Source organism: Nelumbo nucifera, chromosome 3 (assembly GCF_055504915.1).
Source record: "Nelumbo nucifera cultivar China Antique chromosome 3, China Antique-T2T, whole genome shotgun sequence".
Taxonomy (NCBI): Eukaryota; Viridiplantae; Streptophyta; class Magnoliopsida; order Proteales; family Nelumbonaceae; genus Nelumbo; species Nelumbo nucifera.
Window position 1 is genome coordinate 10,198,565 of NC_142651.1, and position 20,798 is coordinate 10,219,362.

Here is a 20,798-nt window from a genome sequence, read left to right on the forward strand (position 1 = left end):
AAAGTGAGTTAACATCTTGTTAAACCCTACTCTAGAGGTTCCATGACATATTCATCATATTGTTGTTAGTGTAGGAGCTTCCTCATGATTTTAAGCTCTATTTCTTTCATTCATCATACAGGCAATGTTGTTGTCGACCATTTAGCCAAGCATGATGTCTTTATTTCTAGACAAAAAAAAAAAATCAACTCAAGACGCTTGAAATAGAAAAATCTCTCTCATACAAATTTGTATTGATGAATCCGAAATACAACACCACCCTCTTCATTGGATCCTACAGGTCTAACGTACGCATTACCCTGCATCTCCGGTCTAATAAACTCTAAGGCTGTATTTGGTGTCATAGAAAATAAGAAAGAAAGATGGAAGGAGAAAGCTGAGGGATTCGTTAACTTTTTTTTTTCAACTCTATTCTACCTCTTATTTTCTATCAAACCAAACATAGCCTAATTATAATGCCATAATGTTCGGTCAAGGAATGAAGGATTGAAAAGAGCTATTCAAGTGTGGCCCAGGGCTCGGTGGATATTCAGGTTTAGGCAGGGCCACTTGGACGAGAAACGCCAAAAGTACGATCATATCCATATTCCATGCTTATCACTCTTCTCTAGTCTACAGTCTACAGTTTATAGGGTTGTTGAGTTCCCACTTCCCCGGAAAAAGCCCACAGTTCAAGCAGACGGAGGATCACAGCACCCGAATGTTCGGTGCCGGGCCCCTAATTTATAATTTGTATAAACTGAATTACCAGCTGATTCCAACGATTAATGCTGTTACAGTGTTTCGATCGTTTAACAAATACTGAAATCGGATTTCTTTGAAGTTTCAAGAGCTGATTTTCTTAAGGATGGCGTTGCAGATCTAGATCTATCTATTCGTTTCTTTTTCACATTCTCTCTATCTCTCTCTCTATCCATGGATCAAAGACTGAATTGAAGTTGAAGGTTTTAAATTTTGATTCCATAGCTCTTTTTCCGTCACTGTTCTTGCGGCCGAATTTCAAAAATAGATTAATCGTAAAGTCTATATAGCCGATCTTGTTTGAAAACTGAACTCATAATCGAATCAGCCTGCTTAGTTATACCTACTTCATACACCAAAACCAGTAGAAAATAAACGATTGAAGTTTAGAATCTTTTCTTCTTTTCCTTTTATTTAATTCTTTTCTCGTTCACCATGACATGAAAGATTGATCGAGTTACATAGGTTGTCTATCCATCTTTACTTTATTGTCTTTTTTTTCCAACAAAAAATCAGATCCAGATCGGAATCGTGGATTATGTTTCCAACGATTCTCTAATCTCATCGAAGACCAAACCACAGCTGAAGGCTGAAGAGAGTTAGACAGGAGAGGCGGCAAAAGACCGAGAGAAGTGGAAGCGACTTGCCACAAATCACTGGAAATCCACTCAGAAAAGGCAATATGGCCGAACAATTGCATACGTAAGTCTCTCTCTCTCTCCTCTTTCTTTTTTAAAGGTGATAGGTTTACTCTGTGTCATGTTTTGTTTGTTTGTAGGCGCTTATGCTTTTAAATTAGTTATATTCGAAACAAAATATGAAATAATAGGACTAGCTTATCTGCTCTGTTTCCTTCTCTTTCCAGAGATTTCTTTGATGCACGATCCCGCTATCTCCCTCTCCACAAATTCTCCTTTTGAATCGAAAACAACAGGGAAAAGGACTTCTCAATTTTTCATCTACTCGTAACATACCACACTGTATATACGCAAGGTACGATGAATTGACTTCATTGAACTAGATTAACTCGTTCATAGTTCCAGCAAACTCGAAACTCCACTTTTTATGTAGAAAAAAAGAAGCTACTTTTGTAAAATCATCACAGTTTCAGACTTTTATTAGACTAAAAACTGCAACTGCAAGTTGATTGCATATCATCATCTGTAAAGGGCAGTTAGCGAAGTAGCTGGTCTATATTCTTTCTGTTTCCTTTTTACCTCAATGGGGTCCATAGAACATGGGCTTCCATTTGATTTGTTTATTATACTCTTTAAACCAATGCTGTTAGAGACCCTGAACAGTCCCACGTGTCAAGCAATTGTAAATTAAGGGACAAGCACGTGTGGACTGGAACTGGATTCCATTCACTTTGAGAGGTTCAGGTTTGAGACCCACACATATTCATTGAATTTTTGAATAATTTTGATCCCTAATCACATGAACGTCCATGTGCTGGGCAGGCAATGGGTTGTGAGGTCTTGAATTCAATTTCTTTTAATTATCCTTTTCTTGATCACTTACTTTCAGATTCCTGGGTATTACTGGTACTTGTAAAGGAGCTGCCTTTATTGTATAATTCTTTTAGTTTGCTTAGTTGCACCATGTTTGGACACCAGGACTAGGCCATGTGAGTGGAAATGATTTTATAGTGGAATTTTAATGCACGATGTCTTAATCTACAGTAGTGTCGTTTATGACTATATTAAGACAAAATGGAATTAAGTTCATTTCTTCAAAACCTGCCCAAGTTAACACTAGCTAAGAATGGAGAATAACAATATAAGCTAGCATGGCATTGCATTGCAAGCATGCTGTTGTTGTAGCTGCTTGATAATGACTGAATTCGTTGAACTGATTGACTTATTGGTTGTGACTGAGGACTTCTTAGAGCGGGATGAGTAGAAGAAATTAGATTGGAGGGTCTTGGTGCCGAATGATATATATGACATGTGAAGATGACAGTCATACAAAGTCAGGTTTTGCTTCTACAATCCTAGAATCGGTTACTTAGGAATTTTACTATTATTTATAAGTCTTTAAATAAGTCCTTTTCGGTCTTTTTTTTTTAACTTTGGGTAAGATCTATTATGTTTAGTAATTTTGCTATTTAAAAAAAAAAATTGAAGTTTGAATTAAGATCCATAATTAGGTTTATAATAATTGAGTTGGGTTAACTTACTAAGGCCCTATTTGCTTCTTAGGAATAGAGATCTGGAATCGGAATCAGAATGGGCTATTCCGATTCCAGCTGTTTGGTTGGGCCGAATCAGAATCTCATTTCCATTCCTGATATTTTCCTATTTGAGGGAATGATCATTACTTGCCCCTCTCTTGGGAATGAAATATCATTTCTACTAATTGTAATTCTCATTCCTAGTTCTGTCTGGATCAAACAGACTATGGGAATAGCCTACTCCAATTCCAATTCTGGTTTTAACTGCGAACCAAATGGATCCTAAATAATTCAGTTTGCTACTGAGATTTCTCTCAAAGATATTGTATTCCGATTCCATTCCTGCTACTTCATTTATTAAAAGGAATTGTATCGTTTACCTATTAAAACACGTCCTTTTGTGTCTTGACTCTTCTTTTGTTTTAATTTAATAAATTAATATCAATGATTAAAATATTGATATGATAGGTCCTTATTGATACATCTAGACACGAATGGATAGGTCAATACATGCACATTTTCAAAGGTTTAAAACTTTAGGATGATAGATCTCATCCCTATAAAGGTTTAAAACTTCAGGTTGACAGATCTCATCCCTATAATTCTTATAAATGGAAAAAAAAACATACAGTATCAATTATATTGACTAATATAGTGGCATGTATCATTTACAAATACAAGTAAAAATAAAAGGGTAAAAAGATGATAAATGCATTTAAATTTTGAAAATTTCTATTTTTTTAAACATCTTGACTCGATGATTTTATGAAAAAAAGTCTATGATGCAGAAAAGATATGGTATGAAGAGAAACTTTTACTAATCAAAATTCATCATAATACCAGTTGATTTAGTCAAAAATATTTTAGATATCATATCTTTTCCATATCATAGACCTCAAAACTTGAAAATTTTCGACAATCTCCACCTGTGACCACACTATGAATTTGTAATACCATTAAGATATTCTGAACGGGAAATAAGTATCGGCATTATATATAGTAAAGATGAAGAGGTTGATCAAATCCTAAAACCAATATCAGTTTCAACAAAATACACATAAATAATTGGTGGAAGCATGCAAATCCCTATGGCTGAGACTTGTCCACGTCCCCCAAGTGGGGTCGTATTTAAACCGGGCTGACACCCTGAACCAAGGTTGACATTATACCCTTAGGTGGTGCGCCTGCAAAATTTAGGATTCTTGCAATCATTTGTCCAGATTTCAAAGATTCGGAACTTAATTCGGGACTCCTCAGAGGTGCAACTGCAGCTGTACCCAATATATCATTGGTGGAGGCTCCATCCGAAAAGTCTAAATTGGTTTGGTCGATTAGGAATCATGTCAATCTCAGGGGCAATTTTACTCAACTCAGTAAACCACCAAGGCCTACCGACGTACCCTTGCTGATCTGAGCCCACCCGTTCGAGTCATCAAATTATTTGTTTCTCATGATTTCTTCTGCAATACACAAGTAATCTGGTCAATAATACCAAGTGTTCTGTTCAACTTCAAAAAAATAAAAAAGAAGGGGGTTTTTACCGTTCAGTCCACCTCTGAAATACTAGCTCCCGTTTTGCCTACTCGTTTTCAGAGCACTTGGCTAACCGTTTCAAAGTTAAAACACTTCAAAAAAAGAAAAGGGAAGTGTTCTGCTCAACTACTGAGGTGTCAGCGTTAGACGTTAAAGGTTAAAACAATTAAACAAAGCTCCCGTTTTGCCTACTCGTTTTCAGAGCACTTGGCTAACCTTTTCAGTTTTTCCTTCTTTCTCGCAGAGCCAAGTGGAGAAAGAAAAGGCCGACGAGAGAAGAAAAGCTAAAAAAAGGGAGAGAGAAAAGAGAACCAAACAACTGAACAAGTGACGAAGGACCGAGGACCGGGCAGCTGAAACAAGAATTGGCGAACGCACAAACCCAACAACTACAAAACAAACTTTCTCACCCTACCGCACGCGCGCTCTTCCACGCAACCAAAAAATACTTTCTTAGAATCGTCTTCTTTTAATCCAACCACCCTCGACGTTTCAAAGCTCGCTTTCTGTATTTGCTTGTGGAGTTTCGTGTTTGCTATTCAGATGTCGCCATTGATGGTTGTTCAACTGCAATTTATAATCCTAAACAATAATCCGGTTGCTCTGTATTCATTTTAAAACTTCCTTTTTTTTTGCATTTTCAAAGTGTTCTTATTAGGAAGGTCTTTTCTTTAATCTTCGTGCTCTTCAAGTTTGAAGTAGAAAATGGATTTGTTTGGAGTTTGAGTTTGCCCGCCATGGATTTGGAAAGTGGGGTTTATGGGAACCCTGTCAAGGTGAGATTGGTTTTTGCTAATATGCGCCAGTGCGGTGTTTTAGAGCGTCGTGTAGTCCCACTTTTCTGATCGGAGTAATTTTGTTGTTTGTTGTGATTGCAGAAACAATCGTGGAGGACTATTTTGACCCTGGCTTATCAGAGCTTGGGCGTTGTTTATGGGGATTTGAGCACTTCTCCTCTCTACGTTTACAAGAGTACATTTGCGGAGGACATTCAGCACTCAGAGACAAACGAGGAGATTTATGGGGTATTGTCTTTCGTGTTCTGGACTCTTACTTTGGTACCGCTGCTCAAATATGTATTCATCGTGCTCCGAGCAGACGATAACGGCGAAGGTGGGACTTTTGCGCTGTATTCATTGCTGTGCCGGCACGCCAGAGTCAGCTTCTTGCCCAGTGGCCAGGTCGCAGATGAGGAGCTATCAACGTACAAGAAGGATGGCATTGGTCCGCCGGACACGAGTTACGGTTCGAAGTTAAAATCGACGCTAGAGAAGCACAAGGTGTTGCAGAGAGTGTTGCTTATTCTGGCTTTGATTGGAACATGCATGGTCATTGGTGACGGGGTCCTCACTCCTGCAATTTCTGGTACTTTGAGTTTCTTTTTCTATTTCTGTTTGAAAATTCGGGATCTCTGTTCATGGAATTTTTTTAATGCTCTTGCTTGCAGTTTTTTCTGCGGTGTCCGGCCTTGAGCTTTCGATGTCTAAGGAGCATCACAAATGTAAGATCATTGAACTACCTTATATTTAAGATCTCTGCAATCACCTTTAAAAACGGCAGGCTACAGGTCCAACTTTGGCTGGAGTAGGCTTAGGGGATTGGTGTCCCTGCGTGAGAAATTGAGCTTCTTTTCTCTATTACAAGACGCTCAGTAAGGTTTTAATCTTTGAATAAGATCTGAAGATGACAACAATTTCCCCCTTCTAATAATTAATTTTTAACGTAGGGGAAGTTTATCCCTAAGCTAGACTGCCAGGGATCATTTACAGACGTCTATCTACATGTAAAAAAAAAAAAAGTCTATACCAATCTCCAGAAACTAAAAACACTCCAAAAATCTTATCTGTCCTCTGCTAAGTAGATTCCTTTCCGAAGTTACAAAATTTACCGCTGATTAACTTAATTTATCTTTGATGTGACCAATAGATCAGCAGGCGGAAGATTTGTATGTAATGTAGCAAAAACGTACTTTTTCTCTTATTGGTTAGCAAAAGCAATTTTTCAATCAATCTAGTTTAGTAAGGTCAAAGATCACTATCATCTTCCACAAAGTGGTTTATTGTGTGCCTTCACCCTTCTAGCCAATTAACATTGCAAAATCCATGGATTATAATTAAGGGATGCATGCTACAACAGACATTCCATCACAAAGGTGGGGTTGTGGAATTGACGAATTGAGTTTTGAGTTTATTAAATAGAACATCATGATTGATTGAGGACTGGAGACAACTTAGACACTTTTAACTTATATTGCATAGATAATTATTCATATCCAGCCTCTTTTGCTTGCCTGAAGCATTCGGAGATAATTTAGGACTGTTTTTTAGGATTGGGTGGGTAGAAATGGAAAAGCCAGATGGAAATGAAAGATCACCCCCACCCTGGATTTCTCTTTCTGCCTAAACGAAGGAAGTGTGGTAAATTTTTGCCACTATCTGGATTCTGTGGCATTATTTTTTCAGAGCCAAATTGTGGCTTCAACAAAGTAGTGAATCCACTTTCTGTTTTTACCCCCTTCTTCCTTTTTTCTGCTCCAATCTAGGAAATGTCAGAGTTCAATTTCTTGTTCCCACTTTTTATTTGTTTATTATTTATTATTTATCATTGAGAATAAATAAAGAGCAATCACTGTTGGTTGCCAATATAGAGTGCTCCCTTAATAAAAGTGGAATGTATTAGATTGTTATAAATGGACATCTTTCTTGATTGTCTCTCTAAAGGGAAGTGCTTTTATCCAAGTTCAACTTATTGTTCCCACTTTTTGTTTGTTTATTATTTATTATTGAGAATAAACAAAGAGTAATAACTTTGTTGATTGCCAATAAAGAGTGCTCCCTTACCAAAAATGGAACGTATCAGGTTCTTATAAATGGACATCTTTCTTGATTGTCTCTCTAAAGAGAAGTGCTTTTATCCAAGCCCAAGTGACTTATTCTACATGTCATAATCCTACTGTACTTATAGATGTGTATGTATTACATCAAATTTTGTACACAACATATCATAAGAAGGATATTCATTAGCCTCTGCCTACATAACGGTCTTGACCTTTGCAATCACATTCTTGAGAGGGCAGAGAGAGACTGTTGCCTTTTCACCATCTTATTCATTATGTTGTTCATTTTCCCTCTGATCATCATCATTATAACTCCTGTCATTTTAGTGATCAACTTATTTGTTGTAGTTTTCATCTTTTACTCCTTGTGAGCATCATAATGCTTCCTCTTCTGGATTATTTCTATATTGGCTTGTTTCAATGCAACTCCCTTCTCCAACCATTCTGTTACAATTCAAAAAAAAAAAGTTCATGTCACTTTGACCTATCTGTTACCTTTTGATGTCACATTTTTGGCTCAAACCTGTGGTATACAAACATGGACTATCTAACATTAGATGCCACAAGTTGATTTTTTTTCCTTCTTATGTATGCATGCAAATGTACTCAAGTTTTCAACATCCAAACAACAAACATATTTTTTTGCTTAATAAATGTAGTATTTATCCAGTTTCACCTGGATGAGTCATCCCACATATCTGTTACATTCTCAGTTGTTAATATTTCAGCTATCATGGTATTAAGATTTTGAAAACTTTTATTTTTATTTTCTATCACCAAAAGCAACATTTGGTAGACATATTCTGGGACAGATTAGAAATCAAACTTATTGGTGCCTGTAAACATTTTAAAAACCACTTCAGTTTAATTAGCGGCACAAATTTGATAAATGTAAAGGTATGAATATAATGATATGCATACCTTTTCATGGAGAGTTAATGGAGCAGACTCCTGTCAAATATGTATTACCTTTTGAGTTCTTTTGCAGCATTGCTATAACTTGTTTTAGTCTCAAAGTTCTTTGAACGGTTACAATTTCTTTGATGTTAGCATTCCTCTCAAGAGCTCATGCATGGTAGGTTTGGCCTATTCTAGAGTCATGCCCATTAGACTAAGAAATGCTGAAAATGACCATATCTATTGCCTTTCCATCTAAACCTCATCAAAGTCATGCTTTTTCTTTTTTCTTATTTTTATTTTTAGCAACACTAAACCCTTTTTTTTTTGCATGGTATGGTCCCCACTTATGTTGAACATTCATTTTTGTCTTAATTTGTACTCCTTGTTATTCCTTAGCCTTTTCAACTGTCTCAATATAGCTGGTACTTTAGTATTTTCTATCCTTTTATTTGCTACAGGTGGCAACTCCAACCTGTTTAACTACTATCAGATTTGGGTTCTAAACTAGACTTTAGAGAAATGTTCTATTAAGAAATGCAAATTTGTAGAGGGAAAGAAACTGTTGTTATATTCAAAGATGCATATTCTTTTGGAGTGCCAGATTGTTCAAAAGATCCTTGAGCTTGAAAATAATGATGGGGCCAAGAGATTCAAGGATACTACTAGCTAACTGCTTACTTTTTCCTACCAGCAATTGGCTTCACCAATGGAAAAATTAGAAAACAGAGAAGAAAGAAGAAAAATGTAAAGATTCTCTCTGTTAAGGATTTTCTGATATTTTCCTTAATCAAGTTTGCCAGATTTGTTGGTTTCCCAAGATTTAGAGCTTGGGAAAAGATTGTAAAGCCTGTTATGGTCTTTTAGTGGTCCTTGTCTTGAGAAAGGACTGGCTGCATTATTAAGGACAAGGACCTCTTGGACCATAGGTACAAACTCCTTGTCCTGTTCCTGATGAAATGATGTAGCTCCTGCTTGAACATCAAATTTCAATTGACAGTTCTGGAACCACAAATCAGATTTTCATGAGACCTGGGGCGCTTCCTATCTGTTTTTAGACTTTATTTACCAAGACATAGTTTGAAGGGAATTGTGCGGAGTCAGTGGATATCTTTTTGCTTTGTTTTCTGTGTATATTATGTCTGCCTATGTGCCAGGAGTGGGGCATAATCCCTAATGAATTCGGGTTGAGTTTTCAAAATGTAGCAGCTCATTATGCATTGTCATTTGTGTAATCTCAGTTTGTCTGGAAATTACTTTGGTCCTCATTTTGGGAATGTTGGCTATTGTTACCGTTTTTTCCCTTGCTGACCATATATATAGAACAATCTATATAGAATGATGCATTGGGAAATAAACATGTAAAACACCTCATACATTATTGCTAATATTTTCTTAAGGATAATATTGAATAAAATGTAGTGTACTTATTTATGTCATCTATAATAGACATACATATTTACCTGTAAGCAAGGAATTACCTACATGTTAACACCATACACTGGTCCTTCTGAAAAGCTGGAACTTGCCATAATTTTTATTGAAATTAATTACTTCTTTGTCTCTTGAAAGCATATGCTAAAATTAGATATTGAATATATGACAGTAATGCCTATTGACTTTTAACCTGCACAATGAAAGTCAGGAATGTTATTGTAAATTTATCCATAGGCCTATAATCTGTTCATTCCATAATCTTTTTCACTGAATGTTGTATATTTAAACTAAATAATATATTTCATGGTTCTATTTTAATTTTCCTTTGTGTTCAATTTTTATAAAATTTCAGATGTAGAGGTTCCAATTGCCTGTGTCATATTGGTATGTTTATTTGCCCTCCAGCATTATGGCACCCACCGAGTAGGATTCATGTTCGCACCAATTGTTATAACATGGCTTTTATGCATCAGTGTGATTGGTGTATATAATATTTTCCACTGGAACCCCCATGTGTATCAAGCACTCTCTCCTTACTACATGTACAAGTTTTTGAAGAAAACACAAAGAGGAGGTTGGATGTCCTTAGGTGGGATCCTATTGTGCATTACAGGTAAATAAATATTACTAATTACCATCAGTTGTCGTGCAGTTTACCCCAAAAGCTTTTCCCCCTTAATACTTATTCCCCATTTGCAGGTTCAGAAGCTATGTTTGCTGATCTTGGACACTTCTCCCAGCTGTCAATCCAGGTATAAATAACAATTAAACCTCTGTAGATTAATGGAAGTTGTTTTTATGAGTAATTTGGTGATTGCTTGTTATCCATCAAAATGACATTATAATTTCATTAAAATTTTTTGCTGTGATTGAATCAGTCTGCTCACTGCTGACTTTTGTATTATTTCTATTTAGTCATGACATTTGATGCTCCTCTCTTATTTAACCTTCTTGCTGTTACAATATCATCATGTGCCTGCAGATCTATTAATTTGCTGCTGTTCAGACTGGAAACCATCACCATTAGTAACATCCAAGTCACTGCTCCTTTGATGTAACTATAAACCAACTCAGCAGCCCCCTTCAATAGAAAAGAGACACCTGCAGGATATATAGTTTTTTGTGTCAGGGTTCACCTAATTGCTGAGTTTATAAAAGATATGAGAAAGAACAGGAAGAAGAAGATTACAATAGTCACCTAATTCTTTCCAAAAGAAGTGCATCAATCTAAAAAGAAACTGATTTAATGTGTGTGTGTGTGTGTGTGCATGCCTTGGGATCAAATTTGAAATTTCTTTGCCTATTACCTACACAACCAATTGTGACAATTACATGGTCATCAGACTACAGAAGGGCTGAATGAAAATCCTTCTCTGCTCTCCTCTCTTTTCTGCAATTCCTTGGGTTTATCTCTGCAAATTCATTCATGCATCCCTACCCTCAAAAATTACTTCATCACTTTATTTGCCCTTTTTGAGTTGATGTAAGCTATTTTTCACATTTAAACTTAGCATATTAATGATTTGCAAGGAACCAACTTCAAGTAGTTAATATTATAGAATCCTCAACTGGAGTCACAGTCAGAAATTTGGAAGACAAAGTTGAGCTGCAGTTTGTAGAAAAAGATGGGGGGTGTGCTGAAAGAGAGTGGCGAGGCAGTGGCTGATCATCTCTTTGAGAAGAATGTGTTTTTAGATTAGAAAAAATTAATGTTAACACCAAGGCTTCAAAGGATGCTGAGGTCATACCTAATGCAGTTAGAAGATTCAGAAATCAGAAAAGTACCCGGACTGTTCATGTTTCGAAAGTATTTGCCAGATTGAAAGGGGAATTATTTAGGGTTGGACCCAATAGTAGGGTAATAAAGACAAAGAGGGTGAGTAAAAGGACCAAAGAGGTTCTTGAGGCAGTTGTTGAACCTAGTGAATAACGCATCTGATTGGGCATTTATTTGAAAGGAGTGATGATCATCAAGGGGAGGACTATTGTCATTGTTCAAAGGGTTTGATGTTTTAAGGGTCAGTCAGTTAGATTGTTTCAGGTAAATTGGGGGTCTAAGCTTCTTTGTTTGTTCCCTATTGGTTTTTGTATTTTCAGGTTTGGATGTCTGGGCTCTGGGTTGGGGAGCTAAAATTGGAGAGCTGGAAGGGAAATTTGAGGGTTTTGGGGGTTTTGTGTTTTTTATTTTTCCTTGATATGTGGGTGAATCCTTATCACCCTTTTGTAATTCTTCTTCTTCTCTATCTTAATGAATTTTCATTTTTATTTGTTACCAAAAATTCCTCAACTTGCAAAGGGAAATTTTTCTCTGCAACACTTCTAGTGGAATTCTAAATGTTCAAAACTTTCTCTGATTTAGGTAACTAAAAAATGCACTCTCCCATTAGCTGTTCTGCTTAAGACGGATATAACTTGTTAATTATTTATTGCATCAATTTCCATGGTGCAGTACAACTAATGATTTTGATCTTTGTGTCTTGTTTCTTTATGTTGACCATAAATGATTCCATAAAACTTCTTTATTTTACTCAGAATTTGAGATGTTTAGGTTCTGCATAATGGACTTGCTTTTTCCACAGATTGCTTTCACCTTAGTGGTTTATCCATCTTTGATACTTGCGTATATGGGACAAGCAGCTTATCTGTCCAAGCATCACATGATTGAAAGTGACTACAGGATTGGATTCTATGTATCAGTACCAGGTAATAACCGTGCCTTTTCTTTTAGGCATTAAGAGTTTAAATGAACCTCCTGAGTTTCATCTGGTTGAAATTTTTAATGGTCAGAGGAAATAAGATGGCCAGTTCTGGCAATAGCTATACTTGCAGCGGTAGTGGGAAGTCAAGCCATCATCACAGGGACTTTCTCCATAATCAAACAGTGCTCTGCCTTGGGTTGCTTTCCAAGAGTCAAAATAGTTCACACTTCATCTAAAATACATGGTCAGATATACATCCCCGAAATCAACTGGATTTTAATGCTGCTATGTTTGGCAGTTACCATTGGATTCAGAGATACGAAGCGGATGGGTAATGCATCAGGTATGTCAATGATTTGGAAAATAAAATAGTATTTTAATCTTTATGTGCACAGAGCACAGCCATAATCTTTGATACCATTTGGGGGAAGCATGACCACACATATTGATGGCAGTGTAGAAAATAGAAGAAGAAAATGAAATAGAAAAGAACCACAACACAAGGACTCACATTGTTCAAATGAATACATCACCAATCAATCTAAAGTAATTACTTCCTTTAATGGAGTCCATTTGAGAACTAAAAATTTAAACTTGGTGCATGACATTAAATGGAAGTGGTTTAAGGTAGTCTGCATATCAAACCAAGTTTCCCTGAATTACCTTATTCTCGTGCTTATTGCTGTTCTACTTATTTTTATTCCCTTTGTAACAGGTTTGGCGGTTATAACTGTCATGCTGGTCACCACCTGCTTGATGTCCCTAGTGATAGTCCTCTGCTGGCATCAAAGTGTCTTCCTAGCTGTTTGCTTCATATTCTTCTTCGGCACCATCGAGGCACTCTACTTCTCAGCCTCCCTTATCAAGTTCCTTGAAGGTGCATGGGTCCCGATTGCCCTTGCCTTCATCTTTCTGATTGTCATGTACGTGTGGCACTACGGCACACTCAAGAAGTACGAATATGATGTCCAGAACAAGGTTTCTATAAATTGGATCCTCAGCCTGGGTCCCAGCCTGGGCATTGTTCGTGTACGAGGCATTGGGCTTATTGACACTGGTCTTGTCTCTGGGATCCCTGCAATCTTTTCTCACTTTGTCACCAATCTCCCAGCCTTCCACCAGGTTTTGGTTTTCCTCTGCATCAAGTCGGTCCCTGTCCCATATGTTCGGCCCGAGGAACGATTCCTTGTGGGTCGTATTGGCCCAAAGCAGTACAGGCTGTATAGGTGCATTGTACGTTATGGATATCGTGATGTCCACAAGGATGACTTGGACTTCGAGAAGGATCTTGTTTGTAGTATAGCAGAGTTTGTCAGGTCAGAGAAAACAGAACCCAATGTAGGATCAGTGGACTTGGACAAGGATGACGAGAAAATGACAGTTGTTGGGACGTCTTCAACTCATTTAGAAGGGATACAGGTGTATGAAGATGATGAGAATCCTGCTAAAATGGCAGGCCCATCAGAGCTGAGGGAGATACAGTCACCAGTGAAGCCCAAGAAAAGAGTGAGGTTCGTGGTGCCCGAGAGCCCACGGATGGATCCGAGTACACGAGATGAGCTGCGGGAACTCATGGAGGCAAGAGAAGCAGGGATGGCATTCATTCTCGGACATTCCTACATGAGGGCGAAACGGGGGTCAAGCCTAATAAAGAAACTGGTAATAAATGCTGGCTACGATTTCCTTAGGAGAAACTGCAGAGGACCTACATACGCACTTAACATCCCCCATGCCTCTACTCTGGAGGTGGGGATGATGTATTATGTTTAGTTTTGATTATCCATGTAGTCTCTTTGTATTTTTTTTTTCTTTTCTTCCCCTTTTTGTAGCTTGTAATTTGTAAATGATAGATAAAAGCTTTTCACAGTTCATACAAGGTCATCTATTTTTTTCTCCCTACCATTTGATAGGCTTTTCACATATATCACAGAATGTTGTGATGCTAACAAACCCAGGAACAAAATATATCATTGACAAGTAGATAAATAAGAACAAAATGTACATAGATTTACATGGTTTGGCATATTAGGCTACGTCCACAAGCAACCGAAGGAGAAGAAATTCACTATCAGAAAATGAAGATTACAATTACAGTATTTCACAGCCTTCTCGCCAAACCCTCAACTCCGAATACAGCCCAAGTTTCCTCTTGTATCTCATACACTCTTATTTTCTTTTCTTGGTAATCAAGATATAAGATGGCTTTTTGTGCAAGGTACAAGGCTATTTATATGAAAAAACCCCTAATTCCGGTCAACCTCACAGAACTGCCAAGAAAGGATCTCAAGTTTAACCAAATCCTATGTCAGTCCGGAGTCCAGAGAGATTGGGACCTAATCTCAACTTTATCAGATGGGATCATGAAACTGATTTACAAGTGGATTTCAAGGCACCAATACAACACAGAATAGATGGGGAAAAACTTCAAACTGGACTGGTAATGACTAATGACAACTAACGAGATTTGGTAGAGGTGGGTTCAGCCCGGGTAATTGAACTTGGTAAGTCAAATTCTAAATTCTAATGGTGTGGAATCTGGATACCAAGGCCTCAGCTGGGCACCCGAAAGGACATATCTAGCAGCTGGCTACCCACCGGAAGGAAGAGTTGTAATACAGTGGGCCGTTCCTGCTTCATGCTTCAACTTTCAGCTCTCCGGGTCAATTCGGAATGGAGTTACAACTTACAACCTACGAAACAAGCAAGAGACTAATTTTATTGTTGACCTGCTAACTCCGGAGTTAACTCGACCAGAACAGACCTCCGAGTCGAGTCAAGTTCTGGGATTTCTAGAGTAGAAACTAGAAAGCTGGGTAATTACGCGCCAAACATAAAAACCAAGGTTTTTAAAATCAAACCGGACAACGAACCGGTTAAGGGTCCGGTTCCCGGGTTGAATCGAATAGACAGCTAGTTCTGACAAAAAAAAATAAAAATCAGCCAAACTGTTGAATGGTTCGAATGGTTCAACTGCCTGGGTCAACGGTTTCCTGACCAAATCAATGGGTTTGGGTAAAGGTATAAAGTGGGTCGTGTTGGGCCAGAACAGCACGGTCCGTGAGTGGCCCGTGCAAAGTGCGGGCCTTCCGCCCTCCCCAATGAAAGTTTGGGGGTCGGCTCGGCACGGTCCACGGCCCAAGCCTGTGCGGACCGGGCTGACCTGTGGGCCAAGCCGGGCCAAAGCTATTTTTGCCTATTTATTTAAAAAATTGAAAAAAAAATAAAATTTTAATTTTATGAATTTTGATGTATACAATTGCTTATATATACAATAATTAAATAAATTAGTATAATAAAATTGAAAACAATTATTTATTTTATTAGTATATTATATACGATTTATTATTATATAATTATAATTTGTATAATATAATATTATATATATATAAATATAAAATATATATATATGGGCCATGTCGGGCCGGGCCGTGGACGGCAAGGCCTGCTTGGTCATGCCGTGCCGTGCCAACCTGTGAACCTAAAACCCTAGGCCCAGCACGACATGGATCATCGTGTCAGGCCTGACACGACCCACATGCCATCGTGCCTAGCCATGTCAGGCTGGCCGTCCCAGACCACGGGTGACACGGCCCGATTTATACCTCTAGTTTTTGGGGAAATAACGGTTCTCGGATAAAACGAAACCGACCGATTTCCAGTTTTTCCGGTCCGGTTTTGAAAAGTATGATAAAAACAAAAACGGTATGGGAGTTGGCCAATAGCGTCATCCATTATAGGCAAGGGCAATCGGAATTCGGGAGTACCTTCTACGCTTAGCCAATAGCGTCATCTCAAGTCTCAACACTTTTTCTTATGTTTTTATTTTCTATAATTTTAATGCATGGAAATAAAGACAGAATTTACCCAATTTATACAAGAGCTCTAGAAGAAACCTGAGAAAATAAAACACATCAACTTCACAAACTTGTTTCTCATTCCCAAAAAGATTCTAAATTAGACTTGTTTTTGAGCCGGGCCCGGACTTAAATTTTGCCAAAATTTTGAATGTGCCCAATCCAAAGCCCAAGCCCCAAAAAGTGCAAAGATGAGCCCAAAGTTTGGCCCATGAACAGGTCTATTTCGAATGTAGTGAAACCATCTGGCATTCTGAATATGGGAACCCTTGAGAAATGCCTGTCTCGTAGTTATGGGTGCCAACCAGGTATTGATAAAAATTTACAGGGGGATTTTGATTGCTCAAAGCCCTTCCTGTACAATATCTTTTTGGCAGCGTAGATTTTCCCTATGTTAATTATAAATATATTTATATGAATATATTAGATGATGTTGTGTTGTATTAGAAGCAAGTTGATTTCTAGAAATTTAAGAGGAATTTTCAAAATCCAAAAGTGTCTCTAAATGTATAACAACTTCCTAACCTTTGAAAAGCAAAGAAATTAAGGGTTTGTGCCTTTTGTGGGAAAATGTGTTAAGTGAACCTCTTTTCTTATTGTCAGCATGATCATCTACCCACTCCTTAACCTCTGAATACCTGTACAGTACAGACTCAAAAGTGACTATGTGGGGATCTATGACAAGTTGATTTTCTCCATATTCCCTGAGAGAGAGGGAATATGAACTTATATTTTTCAGATCTCTTTGTTCATGTCTGGTTACCATCACAAGTTGGAAGGCAGATTGACATGCATCACCTAGAAGCCCATCAAAAAATTACATCAAGTGGGCCAAGTGGGCTTAAAACTTAATAACACCAGCATGGCCCTTGCAGTGACGGCCTGTAAGGTGCAAAAAAGTCCACGCCCAGTGAAATTTGGGGAGACTGTTTACATCACCATTCGTCCATTCAGGCATTCACCCGACAAAGAAATGACCCACTACATCTGATTCAATTTGGGGGCGAGTGGCGAGGTCGGCAAAACTTTGCTTAGTTATGCCTCAATTCAATGGTCCATTAAAGAATGAAAGGTGAGAAGGCCGAGGGAAAGGAGAATGGTCAACATAGAAAAAAGGAAAAGATAAGGATATGCCTTCAGGCTGATAGGCTAGGGGTATAGGGAGGGCTATAGCCCATAGGCCATAAGTGCTTATCCATAATGTTCACATTAAGTAAGAACTAAGGACTAAGGACCATAGATTTGGTTTTTCAGTCCCTTTAGAAGACAAAAAAATTTAAGTTAATCAATCAAGCCCATTTAAGCAATATACTCATCAAAGGGTTGGGCTTAATCCTGTAGATCACCATCACCCTATTTGTGGGACCCCACCACTAAGCTTTCCCCGGATTAGTTCTTGGAGACAAGATACATATCTAACACAAAGATTAATATTAATCAATCAAGCCCATTTGACCAAAAATACTAATCAAAGGGTTGAGCTTAAATCCTGGAGAACAGCTGATTTGTGGGGCCCGAATCATGAGGCTTTCCCCCAGATGCAGAATACCCTGAATAAGAACAAGTCAGTGAAGATGGTACATACCAAACTCTGGATAAGGATCAAGTGATTGAGCCATCAATTGCTTCAACAAGTAAATGCCACCATTCATTTATTTTTCTTCCTACTGTTCATTCAAAGCTTCAAAATCCCACTACCGACCCCATGTCCAATCCTATCTTTTATTTTAATAAAAATAATAATATAATAATAGTGTTCCACTTTCTTTCCACATGTTTATCCCTTATTGAGTCAGCGTTGACAAAGGCATCACATCACTTCCTTCTTTCCTTGGAATTCACCTCAAGATGAACTCTGATTGTTGTCGGCACCGGTATGATTCCACTTCTCGGTTTCTCAGTTCTTACCAGTTACCAAGAATAAAACACCGACAGAATGAATCAAGTAGCAGAGTATATTAAAGTCTCCTTTTTATCTATACTACACATCTAGCAATCACATATTTGTGTACATTGAAATGAAACCGCTTTGGCGTAGTACCACAGCATGATAGGTGTACGCAGTTGGGCTCATCCAATACTAAGGCGAAAAAAACGGGAGAATGATGGTTAAGCCCAGGGTCGGAATTTTTTGGCTTAAAGTACAGTTGGGTAGGTGTCCGCTCCGAATTGATATCAATTCATGGACGGGCATTCGTGTATAAAATGGGGTTTTTGACATTTTGAATGTTTATAAATTTATAGTAAAATTCAAAAAAATTGTATTGGATCCGTCCATACTTCTCCGTGAAAAAAACCATACAATTATCTGACTACTTCCGTTTAAGCTTATTATTCGGGTGTAACATTGGGTTAGGGTTTTGATTCTTTTCGGATTTGGTGTTTATGGCCCACCTCTGTTGGATCATGATATCCTTATATCGAGTACTTATATCGAGTATTTCGTAATTAGTAATGTTTTAAAAATCGATCCGGAACTAAAATCGCTTTGGTCATCGGTTTTTGGGTTAGTAGTTTGATTGTTTGGTCTGAATGAATGGACATTTGTAATTTAAAAAATAAAAAATAAAAATGGTAAAAAAACATTGTTTGGATCGATAGTTTAACTACTTGGATCAATGTTTTAAAAACCGACTCAGAATTATAACTATTTTGGCCACCAATTTTTGGCTCAATAGTTCAATCGTCCGGTTCAAATGGACAGTTCATTCTTATTTAAAAAATAACAACTTAAAAAAATAATTAAAATAAAAAATGGCTAAAAACCATTTATCCAAGTGGGTGGGTCGACAATTCGATCGTTTGATCAATGATTTTAAGATGAAATGGAACCGGTTGACTAAACGGTTCCTAGGTTAATCAGTCTGACCCATCCAACAGTTTTCGTAAAAAACCGGGTCAGGAGTGAAATAGAACTAATTGCCTAAACAGCTTCCAAAGTGAATGGTCCAACCGTCTTGATCAATTATGGTTTAGAAAACCATAATAATTCGATATGACTTCTAACCTGATGTTGTGCAATCTGGCTGCTCCTTGCTGGTGATGGCTTAGCTTCCAGTAGACGACGGACGTGGAAAGTCTGCACAGAAAGAATCAGAGAACCCGGGGGTGCTTACCCGGTGAGGTCACTCCGATGCTTAAGTCAGTATGTACGAGCTGAGAGTAATTAGAGAGCAAGAGAGCTAGTAAGCAGTAAAATGCGCGTACCTTGGGCCCCGGGATGGAGGCCTTTATATAATGGAGTCCTTGCGGGCTTTACGGAGTAGTTCCGTGATCTTTGCCATGATAGAATATGTTTCCGTGTTATTTAGAGATAACATTATCAGTGGATAAGGCTAATCACTTCTGACCGGATCGGACGGGGAGATAATGCTTAGTTGTTACGAGGCGTGATCCCGCAGAATTCGAGAACCGTTGGAGTGACTTTCGGGATTACATCGAGGGCAGATCAGCACGCCCGAGCTGGTTTCCCCTCGAACTGATGTTCCCGAGCTAAGGCTCGTACACCTTGAACTGAATTAGGTACTGGTGCCGCGACCTGGTACCGAGGTGCCCTTAGCTCGGAGTGATCTCAGCTCGAAGAATTTTAGTTCGGGGTAGTGGAGTATTACTTTATAGCGAATTGGCTATGCCGAATTGTCACCTATGTCGAGTCACGTCCACATGTCCCTTATTACGAGGTCGGGCCAAATCACCCTCCATCGTAACCCTATAATGTTGAACTTTAGATGTCTTTTCTTGTTTGTTTTGATTATCTTCTTGAGGAAGAAATATTTGAAACTCATAAAACAATTTTAAGTTAAATTAAAAAAGCGAATTAGGTGGATGAGGAAATTGGGTGGATTAATATCGAATCGAATTCTATAGGATTAGGTTGGACTGAATTTGAATGGGAGCGTTGGATAATCGAATTACGATTAAAGGCAAACACATACCAAAACCAACCCGTTGACATCCGGGTGGTGTTTGTTTAGATTTTTTTTCTTTTGTAGAACAAATGAACCTTTCACGGGTCTCGTAATTTCCGACCTAAATCAGCAAATTTTGATATAGCGTGGTATGCTCCTAAAACGGATGACGGATATGATGATGATGATTAATTATGACTCTGTATTTGATACAAGCAAGACGTGTTCAATGGGTAACACGTCAGCAATCTATACTCTTATCACATATACCAGTAACCGACGTGTTTAGTCCTGATTGGATTTTGTGGCTTGTTAAAGTCAATAATCACGGTTTTGGATTGGGTTCTTCCCAAGGAACAATCTTGTTGGGCCCCAACATCTTATCAGTCCAATCTGAGAGATTTACGCGATCTAAGATAAACATGACCCATCAACAGATTTTGCACCCATGCCGATATGCCACTCTATTGGGAGTGCTAACTCGGGTCGGAGGGTTGGATTGATCTATCAAGGCTGGGTTGGGTCAGGTTAATCGAGACAAAAATCTGAAATATTGACCTTCTAATTTATTTATTATGTTTTACTTTTATGTTAAATTTCAGATATACTTTACCCCTCCAAACTTTAAATTCTTAGATTCCAACAAGTTGCCTCTTAACTCACTAACAGTGTTGATGGTATTTTAGGGAGTAACAGCAATAAATATCGAAATAACGAAAA

General features: G+C 38.0%; 1 protein-coding gene across 4 annotated transcripts; it reads left to right on the forward strand.

Annotated features, from left to right (window-relative positions):
* The first annotated feature begins 654 nt into the window (after window positions 1-654).
* On the forward strand, window positions 655-14,218 carry LOC104593241 (potassium transporter 6-like). Of its 4 annotated transcripts, XM_010253012.3 has the most exons (11): window positions 655-944; window positions 1,258-1,443; window positions 1,607-1,734; window positions 4,692-5,223; window positions 5,326-5,812; window positions 5,895-5,948; window positions 9,970-10,230; window positions 10,317-10,369; window positions 12,197-12,320; window positions 12,405-12,659; window positions 13,032-14,218. In XM_010253012.3, the coding sequence occupies exons 4-11, from the start codon at window positions 5,185-5,187 to the stop codon at window positions 14,084-14,086; spliced, it is 2,328 nt and encodes a 775-aa protein (XP_010251314.1). In that variant the 5' UTR covers window positions 655-944; window positions 1,258-1,443; window positions 1,607-1,734; window positions 4,692-5,184; the 3' UTR covers window positions 14,087-14,218. The 4 variants fall into 4 exon arrangements, with proteins under 4 accessions (XP_010251314.1, XP_019052551.1, XP_019052553.1 ...); XM_019197006.2 differs by having other exon boundaries at window positions 655-1,443; XM_019197008.2 differs by lacking the exons at window positions 655-944; window positions 1,258-1,443; window positions 1,607-1,734 and adding an exon at window positions 4,450-4,603.
* Window positions 14,219-20,798: the final 6,580 nt, after the last annotated feature.

What these genes read in the sequence shown, in the direction of transcription:
- LOC104593241 (XM_019197006.2), top strand. Translation starts at nt 5,185, where the DNA reads ATGGATTTGGAAAGTGGGGTTTATGGGAACCCTGTCAAG. An exon ending in GTCTAAGGAGCATCACAAAT is followed by an intron (nt 5,949 to 9,969) that starts GTAAGATCATTG and finishes ATAAAATTTCAG; the next exon opens with ATGTAGAGGTTCCAATTGCC. An exon ending in TCTCCCAGCTGTCAATCCAG is followed by an intron (nt 10,370 to 12,196) that starts GTATAAATAACA and finishes CTTTTTCCACAG; the next exon opens with ATTGCTTTCACCTTAGTGGT.